The 12,517-nt window shown below is 37.8% G+C and overlaps 1 protein-coding gene across 7 annotated transcripts in view; it reads right to left on the bottom strand.

Annotated features, from left to right (window-relative positions):
* The window catches only part of kcc (solute carrier family 12 member kcc), a 303,698-nt gene that overhangs the window by 833 nt on the left and 290,348 nt on the right, over positions 1 to 12,517 (bottom strand). For 5 of the 7 annotated variants that reach the window (XM_088259378.1, XM_088259377.1, XM_088259379.1 and 2 more), the window contains exons 9-20: positions 12,316 to 12,472; positions 11,846 to 12,238; positions 11,246 to 11,365; positions 10,048 to 10,241; positions 9,295 to 9,463; positions 6,510 to 6,699; positions 6,107 to 6,322; positions 5,266 to 5,373; positions 3,398 to 3,451; positions 1,810 to 1,983; positions 252 to 430; positions 35 to 174 (exon numbers count right to left, since the gene is read on the bottom strand). In XM_088259378.1, the coding sequence (XP_088115504.1) occupies positions 35 to 174; positions 252 to 430; positions 1,810 to 1,983; positions 3,398 to 3,451; positions 5,266 to 5,373; positions 6,107 to 6,322; positions 6,510 to 6,699; positions 9,295 to 9,463; positions 10,048 to 10,241; positions 11,246 to 11,365; positions 11,846 to 12,238; positions 12,316 to 12,472 (2,094 nt within the window). The remainder of the gene's footprint in view (positions 1 to 34; positions 175 to 251; positions 431 to 1,809; positions 1,984 to 3,397; positions 3,452 to 5,265; positions 5,374 to 6,106; positions 6,323 to 6,509; positions 6,700 to 9,294; positions 9,464 to 10,047; positions 10,242 to 11,245; positions 11,366 to 11,845; positions 12,239 to 12,315; positions 12,473 to 12,517) is intronic. The other 2 variants (XM_088259383.1, XM_088259382.1) reach the window with 1 other exon arrangement.

The raw sequence follows: 12,517 nt of genomic DNA, 5'->3' as shown, positions 1-12,517 counted from the left end.
TCGGACGACAGTGCGCACATCTCGCGTCACTCACAGTTGGATTCCCGCTCCATCTTGGTATCCCTGGGCGGCCCGGGCAAGTTCAGGATGACGAGCTGCGCGTCGTGCGATTTGTTCACGATCACTTCGTTCAGCTTCACAGCCGTGTGCATCCGCCTGACATTGCCTTCGTCTCTGCAACACAGGAAGCGCATGAGCATGTACTGTGCGCGGCACTCCGCACGGAGCGAGGTAAGAGAAGCGCTACTCACGGAGTGATGCTGGAAGCCTTCTCGGGAGCCGAGTCGGGCGCGGCGGCGGCCGCATCCCCCTCCTTCTCTCCGGCGCTGTCTTGGCACTTGTCTCCCTCGCACTGGGACGATTCATCATCGGGAGAAGAGTCCCACATTGAATCGATTATGTGCAAAAGGCTACGGCGGAACTCGCCACCCTTTTTTAATGAATTTAAAATCATTTATGGAGCCACGGTTGTGTTTATGTTTCGCAAAAAAATTGCACACAATCGATTCAATGATTACGGACAATGTCATAATTAAGTATATGTTATACATTGTGTTTAAATACTGTAATTAAAAATGTACGATAAGAATATATGAGCATGGCTAAAGAGGAATTAAATGTTAGCTTTGGTACAAAATTTACACAAAAAGAAAACGTTATTTACAATATTTCATTGTCTTATATGTAATATTATTGATTTTCATATAAAATATTAATAAACTCTAAACTTAACTTTCGTTTGATTTGTATAACATTAAATAATGGAAAAAAACATGTTTTTTACCACTTTTATTTTGTACTTTTTTCAACTGGTTTTAACAAATACTTTGTTTTCTTCTGAGACGGATATCTATCCGGTATCAGGTATCTACCCGAAGAATATTTGAATACAAGGTATTTATCGAAACTGGCAGTCAATCTGTGAATTACTCAATACTGACAGCACGTTGTTTGTCTTAAGCTTTGTTATATTATTAAATACAAATAATAATATTACATTAAAAATTTCTATGAATATGAGCCACCTTGATAACATAAGTAATTTTGATATACAGGTTGGCACAAAATTAATCACCCTATCAGAAAATGTTATAATTTTTGCAAATGGCTTCGTGTACATCAATCATATTTGACATTTAGCTCACTACTTTCAAGAACGTCGTAAATAAAAAAACTTGATTTTTCAGGAGAACGTTTTTAAGGTTTAAAAATAAATATCAAGCCACTTATTGAACTTTTTACTGTACAACAGATCTTTTTAGGTAAAACCTGAAGGTTTTTTCTGCATTTGAAAAATATTTAGTACATTTAAAAAAAAAATTAAACTATACCTTTTCTTCAAAATGTAAAAACAACATTTTCTGCCCTGTAGCGGGTAAATATTAAGTTAAAAATATGCCTCTTTTGCTGGGATATAGTACATTTTCTAGGCATTCCGAAAACATGCACAACTGAAAATTGACGATTTTTGATTTATGACGATCTTGATAGAAGTGAGCGATTTGTGAATCCAGATTCAAAAAAAGATTTTGAGTGATGGAAAAACTCAATTTGGATCTTAACATTTTTTTGTAAAGTGAAAACGATGATATCCGTCAAGTGGCTGCCGCCAGTATTGATACATATTTGTGCCCGTTTTATCGATCTGTTTGTATGCTGCAGCTGTCTATTTCACAAATGCCAAATATGATTGACGTGTGACGCCATTTGCAAAAATGATAACATCTTCCGATAGGTTGATTAATTTTGTGCCACCCTTTAAGTACAGGAGTGAAGAAGGTTAGTAACATATAATAGAGTTTATATTACCTCTTCTGACTTGTCTCCCATTCCGTTGGGTAAAGAAGGCGAAGTAGGGTTGGTGGCGGGGGAGCCGGAGGGCGGACTGCTCCCTTCCTTCTCCTTGCCTCCCCCTGGTTCTGCGAAGCGGACTTTGGTCGCTGTCTTCACTTCATTGTGATGATGGTCCACAATGGCTTGAACCTATGCGCAGTCGGAGGTAGTTACACGGAGATTTATATTATTATCTACATATTTATCGGCATTATACATTATCAGCAGATGGGGCTTGCCTTGCCTTTAGTGGGAATTTCCCTTATAAGACTTCCCTTCAACTATGAAATGATTTACAAAAACAGAGCTTTACAAAAACATGAAGGGCAAAATTTATCATTCTTACCTCAATCTATCTCTGAAATCTTAACACACTAATCAATTATAATAATGCACTTATTGACTTTATGTGTTGAGAAAATTGTGTAATATTTTACGTGAATCCATTTTATAAAAAAAATATTTTTTTATTATAAAATATATCATTTTACTATTCAGATATACTTACTACAGATTACTTATTTAAGTAAACTATGTTATTTATGAATTGACTAAGCTGTTTTCGCTTATTAGTATTTTTAACTATTGGTATTATTTTTGTCCGCCTCCCGTACCGTACTGGTGTAGTGGTGGACCACAATGGACCCCACTTCAACCGCGGTTGAATTCTCAGGAGAGTTCAAATAAATGAAAGTGATTCTTCACTCTTTGGTACCTTCACTCTTTACCTAAAACGCAGGACCGATCACCGATCACCCTGCCTTCAGGTAATTAATAATCAAGATAACACTGTCAATATGATGCAGTGACGTATGCATCATGGGGTGCAGATAAGGGTCACAAAAAGAATTAAGAGTATTATGCATAGAAATATAATGATTTGACCTATAATTAAATTCAGAGATTTTTCAACCATATCATAAATCATGTGAATATGTAATTATTGGTTAATGAAATCTAGCTTAAGAAAATAAAATACGAGTAAATAAAATCTAAATATCCATGCATCCTGTTTAGTTTTCAGCATAAAGTAATTCATATTTTTAAATGTTGACTGTGATATGTACTATGAACTGATGCATTAACTTTTATTTTGTATTATTGTATGTGTTTTGATTAAAATAATCATAAATGTAGGTAGACATTAATTAAATACTACAGGATAATGATCTGTCCATAAAACAAGTCATTTTCATCATTTGTTTAAAAAACATACATTGATATAAATATGTAGTTAATTTATCTACTCTTAAAGTTGGACTTATTACATTAATCTGCAATATTATTATTTAGATCTAAGGCGGTGATCGGGTTGGATTTTGAATGACCAGAAATAACTTGTTTTACTAACATTTGAATGATTTAACTTAAAATAATAAGCTAATTTGTATAAATTTATGAATAAACTGAAAAGGAAACAATATGTAAAGTATGCATGTACATGATCACTAGGTAGTTGGGTATGCAGAAAGTAAAATACTGGGTGGGTAGACACAGCGGGTTACTGAAAACAATAATGGTTGTGAAGGTGATTAGGTGGACACTGTCAGTATATTTATTTTACCAGTGGTAACTTCTCTTCACCGTTGGGTTCATTGAAATCCACCAGAGAGTTGACCTGCCGAGTCGCCGCCATAACACAAAAAGAAAACAATATTACTTCCAACATCCATCTCGCCAGAAGGAAGGGCAATCAATGAAATTACTCGCTTTAGTACTTTAGATATGTACTTTACTCCACCTTGGCAGAATACTCATTCTATGGGGACATATTCTATTATTATTCACAAGAATTTATTAACTTATTAGCGATTCAAATTCTTTTCAAGTACCAAACAGCAGTAGCATTATACATATATAAAATAACTTACAAATACATATGTAATGCTTGTTGCTAACTTATAAGATGATTAGTTTTATGGAGTAAAGAAGTACTTTATTATTTTTCAAAATATTCACTTTATTACTAAGTCTAAGCATTGTTAGCTGTCTGCTAGCAATGAAAATTTTAGCTGGAAAAGGTAATACACGAATAATTATTTTAATAAGATCTCATTTTGCGCTTAGGATACATTCCTAGACAATAAAGCGCCGAATGAAACAGCTTTTAACTTTACTTAATTCATTATATAAGCTATTTAATTCAAAATAAATCATCCAACTTACAAATAGACGCATACAAAAACGTAAAGTATATTTTTTTTTAGGTAACGGGCTTTTCTCTTCAGAAAAACTTAAATTTCTTTACTTTGTAACGAATTAGTAAAGTATCATTTGTCTTTGCATTATTTTTATTTTGCCAAGCGAATGTCAATGGCTGAGGATCACATCAAAATGCTTCGTCTTACACAACTATATTATAAACTCTAGTTCATTCACTACACTGTGATCAACGATTTCGGTATCATTCCTCATACCTCGCACTCCTTGTTCCTTGAGTTGTTTCCGGCATTCAAATCATGCCAAAGTGTCATTTGAGAATATTCATACGACATATTGATGAATTGCCGCGTTCATTTGAACCAGTGTACATTTCAAGCTTTTTATAGGCTTTGAGCAGAGCGCGTTATATCGAATCAGCATTAATAGAGGAAGTGCTAAATGAGGTCTTTCCGTATTTTCATCACACTTGGCTTCAAGTTCTGCGAGATTCCTACTTTGATATATTTATGAGATAGAAGATCGACCCGACAGAGTGTGATGGTAAGGCAATTATAATCAGTCGAGTAAATACGTAATTATACTGACCACTCCGAGGCTCTCCTTCTTGTTAAGTCGTAGCTCTCGAAGCATCTGATTTCGTTGCTCTGTTACTGTTGTGTCGTTACTTTGATATATTTATGAGATAGAAGATCGACCCGACAGAGTGTGATGGTAAGGCAATTATAATCAGTCGAGTAAATACGTGATTATACTGACCACTCCGAGGCTCTCCTTCTTGTTAAGTCGTAGCTCTCGAAGCATCTGATTTCGTTGCTCTGTTACTGTTGCGTCGTTACTTTGATATATTTATGAGATAGAAGATCGACCCGACAGAGTGTGATGGTAAGGCAATTATAATCAGTCGAGTAAATACGTAATTATACTGACCACTCCGAGGCTCTCCTTCTTGTTAAGTCGTAGCTCTCGAAGCATCTGATTTCGTTGCTCTGTTACTGTTGCGTCGTTACTTTGATATATTTATGAGATAGAAGATCGACCCGACAGAGTGTGATGGTAAGGCAATTATAATCAGTCGAGTAAATACGTAATTATACTGACCACTCCGAGGCTCTCCTTCTTGTTAAGTCGTAGCTCTCGAAGCATCTGATTTCGTTGCTCTGTTACTGTTGTGTCGTTACTTTGATATATTTATGAGATAGAAGATCGACCCGACAGAGTGTGATGGTAAGGCAATTATAATCAGTCGAGTAAATACGTGATTATACTGACCACTCCGAGGCTCTCCTTCTTGTTAAGTCGTAGCTCTCGAAGCATCTGATTTCGTTGCTCCATCATCAATGTCCTTTCGTAAGTGTATGCAGATATGTCGCTATCAACCTGAAACCGGATTATTATATGTAGTAAGTTCACAACTTTCATTACCTTTTTAAAAATGAGTTTAGATTTAATTTGTTTACTATGCATTTCTCGAGAGACTGGACATCGTCCAACAAACACAAGTTAGTGCAAGTATGCAACCCTGAGTGGGCTTGCCATTGTTCCTGTTTTCCTTTTCCTACCTCTGATTCCTCTATCTTATAGCAGTAATGTTCTTCACCCGAAACTCCTTCACTTGCGCCATATATGGCGACATATATCGCTCACTCCTTTCAAGAACGTCATAAATCAAAAAACTTGATTTTTCAGGAGAACATTTTTAAAGTTTAAAAATATAACACAATGTATTGAAAATAATTATGAAGCCACTTAATGAACTTTTTACTGTGTGACAGATTTTTTCAGGTAAAACTTGAAGGTTTTTTCTCCATTTGAAAAATATTTAGTTTATTTAAAAAAAATATTAAACAATATCTTTTCTTCAAAATGCAAAAACAATACTTTTTGCCCTGTAGCGGGTAAATATTGAGTTAAAAAATGCCTCTTTTGCTGGGATATAGTACATTTTTTGGGCATTCCTAAAACATGCACAACTGAAAATTATCAATTTTTGATTTATGACGTTCTTGAAAGGAGTGAGCGATATGTGATATATATCATATCGATCATTCCGAAGCACTGCCTTATTACCATTTGAGTGCGGTCAAAGAAGTTGCAATAAAAATATACTTACCATTTCTACAACTTCAACTTCCGCCTCTATGCGGAGATGGTACAAAAACATTTTCAAGTCTTTTTTCATTTGGATAGAATTGTCTTCTAATTGTGCTACGGTAAAAATCCTCATTTTACAATTTTTCCAAGTCCTGTGCTGCTTCAGTAGGAATGGTAGCAACATGAGAAGTCCTCCATCATGAACGATCCACCAAACGTCAATATTTCCTACGACCTGAAATCCAGACAAACTCTGTTGAATATTTATTTGATAAATAAGTAATTATTGAGTAAAAATATAAAAAGTATTTAATTTACAACAATTTATATTTATTACTAGCACAACCTATTGAAAAAAGATGTATTAAAAAATATTACTCGGGTACATACTTAATAAAAGTGTACTTTTATGTATGCCTTACTTTTTCAGTAGAATCAGGGAAGAAATTGATCCCCTTGGGAACTAGAAGGGCCATGCGAGCGGAGGTAACATGTCGCACTGTCTGCAGGAACACGTGCCAAGTCTTATCATCCTCGGATTGTCTCCAGCCATACGGCCATCCCAGGATCACGGTGTTGGGCTTCATGCCGCCCAGTCCTGTCGTTTGAACCCTGTGGGTTACAATATTTATTATATCTTTTCTTCATGTGGGACTATTCAATAAGAAGAACTCGTTATTTCATCATGGAATTTCTAAGCTAGCAATTCCCAACCCAGGATATATGATATGCACCCCAAAGCGCTAAATATGCGCTCGGCAGATAAAAAAAGTAAATGAATAACAGACATACAGATAGATACATACTAACTTATTAATTTTTGGTTAGATATTAAGCGGTGAATGTCCAGCTTTCTGACAATGCGCCTTAAGTTTATGTTGCCTTTTACAGGTATGGAGATTTTTGAGACAGCTTTTTCACTATATGTTTTTACTTAACATAAATACAGAAATAAGCTCGATGCATTTTTTCATTTGAGGTTCTTCCACTCTTTTACCATATCCGCTCACTATGTGGAGCATATGGAGTCCACAAACTATCTCCGGGCTTTTCCCTTGCATCTTCCCAAGTCAGGTCTGCGTCCCGAAGTTCAGACGAGAACTGCCGGCGAATTGTCAGCAGTGGTCGTCCTGGACAGCGCGAGCCCGATGCCTTGTAAAAGATGCAAGTTTGATTAAGGCTCTCGGGAGGCATGCGAAGTACATGGCCAAGCCGACTGAATCGCCTTTTCTTTTGATTTGTTACAAATATTTGCTGCGTCCTATGCCTTGTCTTTTTATTCCTCACAAAGTCGAACCACCACACTCCTAAAATTCTTCGCAGACAATTATTCTCAAACATGGATGATCAGGGCCTTTAAGGTGCCATGTTTCACAGGCGTACAAGAGGATAGGAGCAATGCAGGCATTGAATAAGCGGCATTTAAACTTCACCGAGTATGAATCCGATCTCCAGACAGCCTTCATACTGTTAAATGCGGACCCTGCGAGTCCTAAACGCACTCCCAGTTCCACTCCCAAGTACTTGAAACTCCCGACCCATTTGATGAGCTGGTTACTCAGCGTCAAGGGTTGCTGGGCGTCTAGGCATGAGCTGTTGCACAACACATAGGTTTTGCAACATTTATTATATACCCCATGTGCGTAAAATACCTGAATAGGTAAGGTGAAGATGACGTGGCACCAACACCGTGGAGTCACGTGATGAGCCGAACAAATACGAAAAAGTCCGAACACACCGAGCCGAACAAATCCGACGTCCGAACTTCGGACACAAAAATCGGAGTGAATCGTTTGGACTGTCAGCGGTAACGTACGCTTATTCTAGATTTAATTTTAATTGTCACATATACAATATTTTTAACTTCACTTCTTTATCTCAACATTTCATAAATTAATTGCCGTTCTTTTATTCGTGTATTTAGTTAAGTTTATATTTCTATCAATAAAGGAGACAACTGAAAGTACATTCTTTCATTTTTCTCTGTGCACCAACCTCACTACATCACCAAACCCACCACCAATACGTGGCCCCAAAAACTAGCGTGGTGATGTAAGTATAAAGTGGTGACCCCGACACAAAACAAACAAAAAACAAAAGGTGACCCCAAATTCAATTTCAAAAATCCATGTGACCCACGGTGTTGGCACCACAATGAAAATCATATCGACAGTCTTTTGAAAACCCTCGACGGAGTCATCAATTACAACAGCATCATCTGCGTACTCTAGGGTTACTTTTCAGATGGTACCCTGGTCAGAATTGAAGAATAAAATCCACGAGGATGAAAAAGAGGAACAGCGCAAGGACGCAGTCTTGTCTGACTCTGGTGGAGATCCCAAAAAAATCTGTGACAACATCGTCTTCTCTCATACGGCACCCCTCGTGCGTACCCCATAAGCTTCCAGTACTTTCCAGAGTGTAGGCCTGTGTGGACTATCAAACACCTTCTCACATAGTCCACTAAATACATCGCCAGAAAACTATTAATTCTTGGCTCTGCTGTAGAATGTGGCGAATATTATGGATTTGATCTGCACACAACCTACCAGGCAGAAACCCCGCCTGGTTTTCTCTGAGCAGTTGCATAATGGGGGTTTGAATTCACTGTAATATTTTGTGGGCAATACCTTCCCAGGTACGCTGAGTAGCGTAATGCTGCAGGTATTGTCAGAATTAAATGGATCACCGTTCTTATGTAACACAGTAATCTTCACATTTACCCAGTCTCTTGGGCATCGCTCTTCTTCCCACACACTGGTCATTAACTGGTGTAAAGGGCCAATAATGCCGGTAACGCGCTGCATTTCAAGAATTCCGGGTGGATACCGTCAGCACCAGGGGCAGTCCCATTTTTTGAGGTTACATCTTTATATTATTCTGATAATATCAAAAACCTTTTTACCACAAAACGAGATTAAACATCTCACCGAAATATTTAATTTTATATTTATACCCAAATTTCAATACTATTTGTTTGAACACAGAATTTATTACCTATATGCACATTAAAATGACTTATTTTTTATCAAACTTTTTATACGAGCGAAAGAGTGGATAAATATTGAAAAAGTAGATTGAACATGAGTAAATAAACTGCACGAACCAGAGCTTATCCTGTTATCAAATCACTCGTCAAGCCCATGCAATTTATTTACAGTTAAAACAACTTTAAAACTAAAAAAATGTAAATGATCGAGTACGAACAGATGACTGAGTCCGTCTGTAACATCTCTCGCCACTAGAACATCAGAGAAGCCCTTGACCTTCTCCTGGTCCATGGTCTTGCGAAGGTGCTGCTTGGCGGCCAGAGCTTCCCCGGCAGAACGTGTGTAATCTCCCCCAATCACCGAAACGCAGATGGTTAAACCCTTACCTGAGGAACAATTAACATTTTATTGTTAGAAGAGGTCTTCTCTAACATTATTTACATCAAACAAACTCGGCATTCATATTTACAAATGCATTTTTGTTAGACACAATTTCTACCTATGTATACATATAAACTTCTTCTAAATCTTATCTGCACACAATGGTACATTGCATCATATGGAAGCAGCGTTACCTTGACCGTTTCATAATTATTTGAAGGCTAGTCCTGCGCTTCAGACGTATATTAGAGTAAAACACCAGTTGTATTAATTTATATCAATATTAATTTTGACTCCCTTGGGAATCAAACCCAAGATCCCCAGCGTTGTAGCCAAATGTGCTAACCACTTAACTGTGGGGGCGGATGGCGTATTGTCAACCTTATTCAGATAAAAATCAGTTCGAAACAAATGCCATGGTGACTTTTCTCAATCCATAATACAAAACATCAAAACCAAAGACATATATATCATCCTAAATTTTTTTCCCTTATTATTCAATATAAAGAATTGGTTCTTATTCGGTTTGTCGGGTTGGGTGGATTGGGAAGGGGTTAAGAGCACTCTGCACTGGAGAGTCGGGACTCACCCGCTTTCAGCTGCGAAGCGAAGGCAAACAGTTTGCGGTACTTGGGAGCCAGGTCGGGGGTGGGCTTGGCGAGGATGAGGATCTGCGGGCGCCAGTTCTTGGTGTGCGGAGGACCTTCCTCCAGCCGCAGCAGCGAGTAGCGCGCGGCCGAGAGAGCCAGACCGCGGATGCCATCTCCCCACTCCTTTTCCGCTCTATTTCAAAATATCTTATTTCACTCAAATACCATACTTAAACTACATTAAATATTTCAATTAACCTCTGCAGTAGCGCTAATGTGCCGACATACTGAGATATACCTAAAGAGGTAAATGAATAAAGGAAATCCTTTGATGTTATGTTGTGAATAATTCGCAATCATTTTTAGTATGTTATTTTTTTTTAAATGTTTTTGTTCCAGTTAGGAGTTCATTTATTTGTGTAAATCTTTATGATAAAGATTTACACAATTAAATGAGAATTTCCATCTCCATAAAAAAATATAGAGATGGAAATTTGGGAGTCTGGGGATTTGCAGGACTTACAACTTGTCATTAACTGATTTAAGAAAATTCTTTACACATACTCTGTAGCAAATATCATTCACCCTTCATTGAAAACTGTATAAATTGTTTCAGAAAAACTTCAAAGACACCTCAATAAAAAATAATAAAAAACTAACATAGGTATGTTGAAATATTAAAAAAATTATGTTTACTATTTACATGACGATATATACAGATCAAAGATAAAACTTGTTCATAATATGGATTCCAAATCGGTACCTACACATTATTTTTGAAAATATTTTTATGATGTCATGTGTAATACACAAAATAATATTAGGTGTATTTCAGCATTCTAATACTGTTAAGAAAGTAATAGACAATTGTCGACCACTAAGCCATAGCAAAGAGGTAATTTAGACAAGAACACAAAAAAGCTCTACATGATAGAGAAAAAGTACTATTATGATACTTTTATTGAGTTCAAAATATCTATTTTTTAAAATACCCGATACCTAAGTTAGAGTTTTGCAAACCTGCACTCAAACCTACATAAAGAATGATGAAAATTAAAATATGAAGTTGATAAAATATAAAACACTTAATTAATTTATGTATTAAATGGTTAATCAAACACTTTTTATTCTACTAAGTTGTATTTTATTGTTATTAAAATACAATACAAAAATACTTGATGAACAGTCATTACATACCCTCTATATTCAATATATTTGTAAATGAGGCCAGCCATTCCCATCGCGAGGAGAGCATAGAACCACGACGTCATGAACATGATGGCGATACACAGCGCCATTCCAGCGAGCGAGAGAGACCTGCGGACACATTCAGGAAAAATTTATTATGTACTTGGTAACCTTTTTTCTACTCGTGTCACAAAATATTTTTTCTTGTGACAACTCTCCTCTGTTGATTTCAGGATTATGTAATCCAGTGAATTACTATTAAAGTAAAAACTACGGTAATCTATCTAGAGCTATCCTCTCTGTCTTTTCTATCCATCAAGGTGGAGAACTTCCCTCGAGTAAGTCATCCTTCAAGAGGATAACTGAAAATGTTTGTGTCGATCAAATCTACACTGAGATGACAAACGTAATTAAATCATCCAACCGACCGACATGAACCAGCTATATATTTTTTTTTGTAAAAATATTGAAAATGAAAAAAAAGATAATTTAATACGTAAATACTCCTAGTGTATGCGCATATATTTCCCTGTCGTGTTCCCATGTATTGCATATTTGTAATGTATAACTTGTAAGAAGGTGGTCGTATTGATATGCGAAAGCTCTCACCAGTGGTAATACTTGAAGCGAGGCCGCCAGTTGGGAGTGCGGAGTAAGGTTTGCAGAGCGCAGGCCAAGTTCACGAAGCCGTAGCACATGAGGAAGAACATGGAGAGCAGCGGGGCCAGGATGTCCACGTTGCCGAGCAGGATGCCGCACTGGCAGATGGCCATGGTGAGCAGCAGCGCGCGCGTGGGCTCCCCGCGGGACGAGGACGTGGCGAAGGGCGCCAGGAAGGGGATGATGCCATCCCGCGCGATGGCCTGCAGCAGGCGCGGCGCTCCCGTGAGCGACTGCAGCCCCGCGCCCAGCGTGCTCAGGAAGGAGCCTATGAGGATCACCCACTCGTTGGGCCACGCGATGTTGGCCACCACCAGCCTGCCTCCTATGGACTGCCCGAACCTGCGCAAACGGTAATATGAGCGTGCGAGTCCGATAGACGGACGGACGGATCGGACGATCTCGTATCGGCGACTCACTTGTCCCTCAGCAGGAGGTTGTCCACGGTTCCGGCAAAGAGGAGCACGCAAGACAAGTACACGGTGGACGTCGTAATAATGGCGCAGATGGTTCCCACCGGAATGGATTTCTGCGCATCCGCCAGGTCGCCTGATCTGTTGGAACCGGCCATAATTCCTGCAAAATTATAATAAATATAAATTAAAAAACCCATCACGAACG

The sequence above is a fragment of the Brachycentrus maculatus genome, unplaced genomic scaffold (genome assembly GCF_059751285.1).
Source record: "Brachycentrus maculatus isolate JH-2025_06_01 unplaced genomic scaffold, ASM5975128v1 h1tg000117l, whole genome shotgun sequence".
Classification (NCBI taxonomy): Eukaryota; Metazoa; Arthropoda; class Insecta; order Trichoptera; family Brachycentridae; genus Brachycentrus; species Brachycentrus maculatus.
This window is presented reverse-complemented; position numbering and strand designations above follow the sequence as displayed.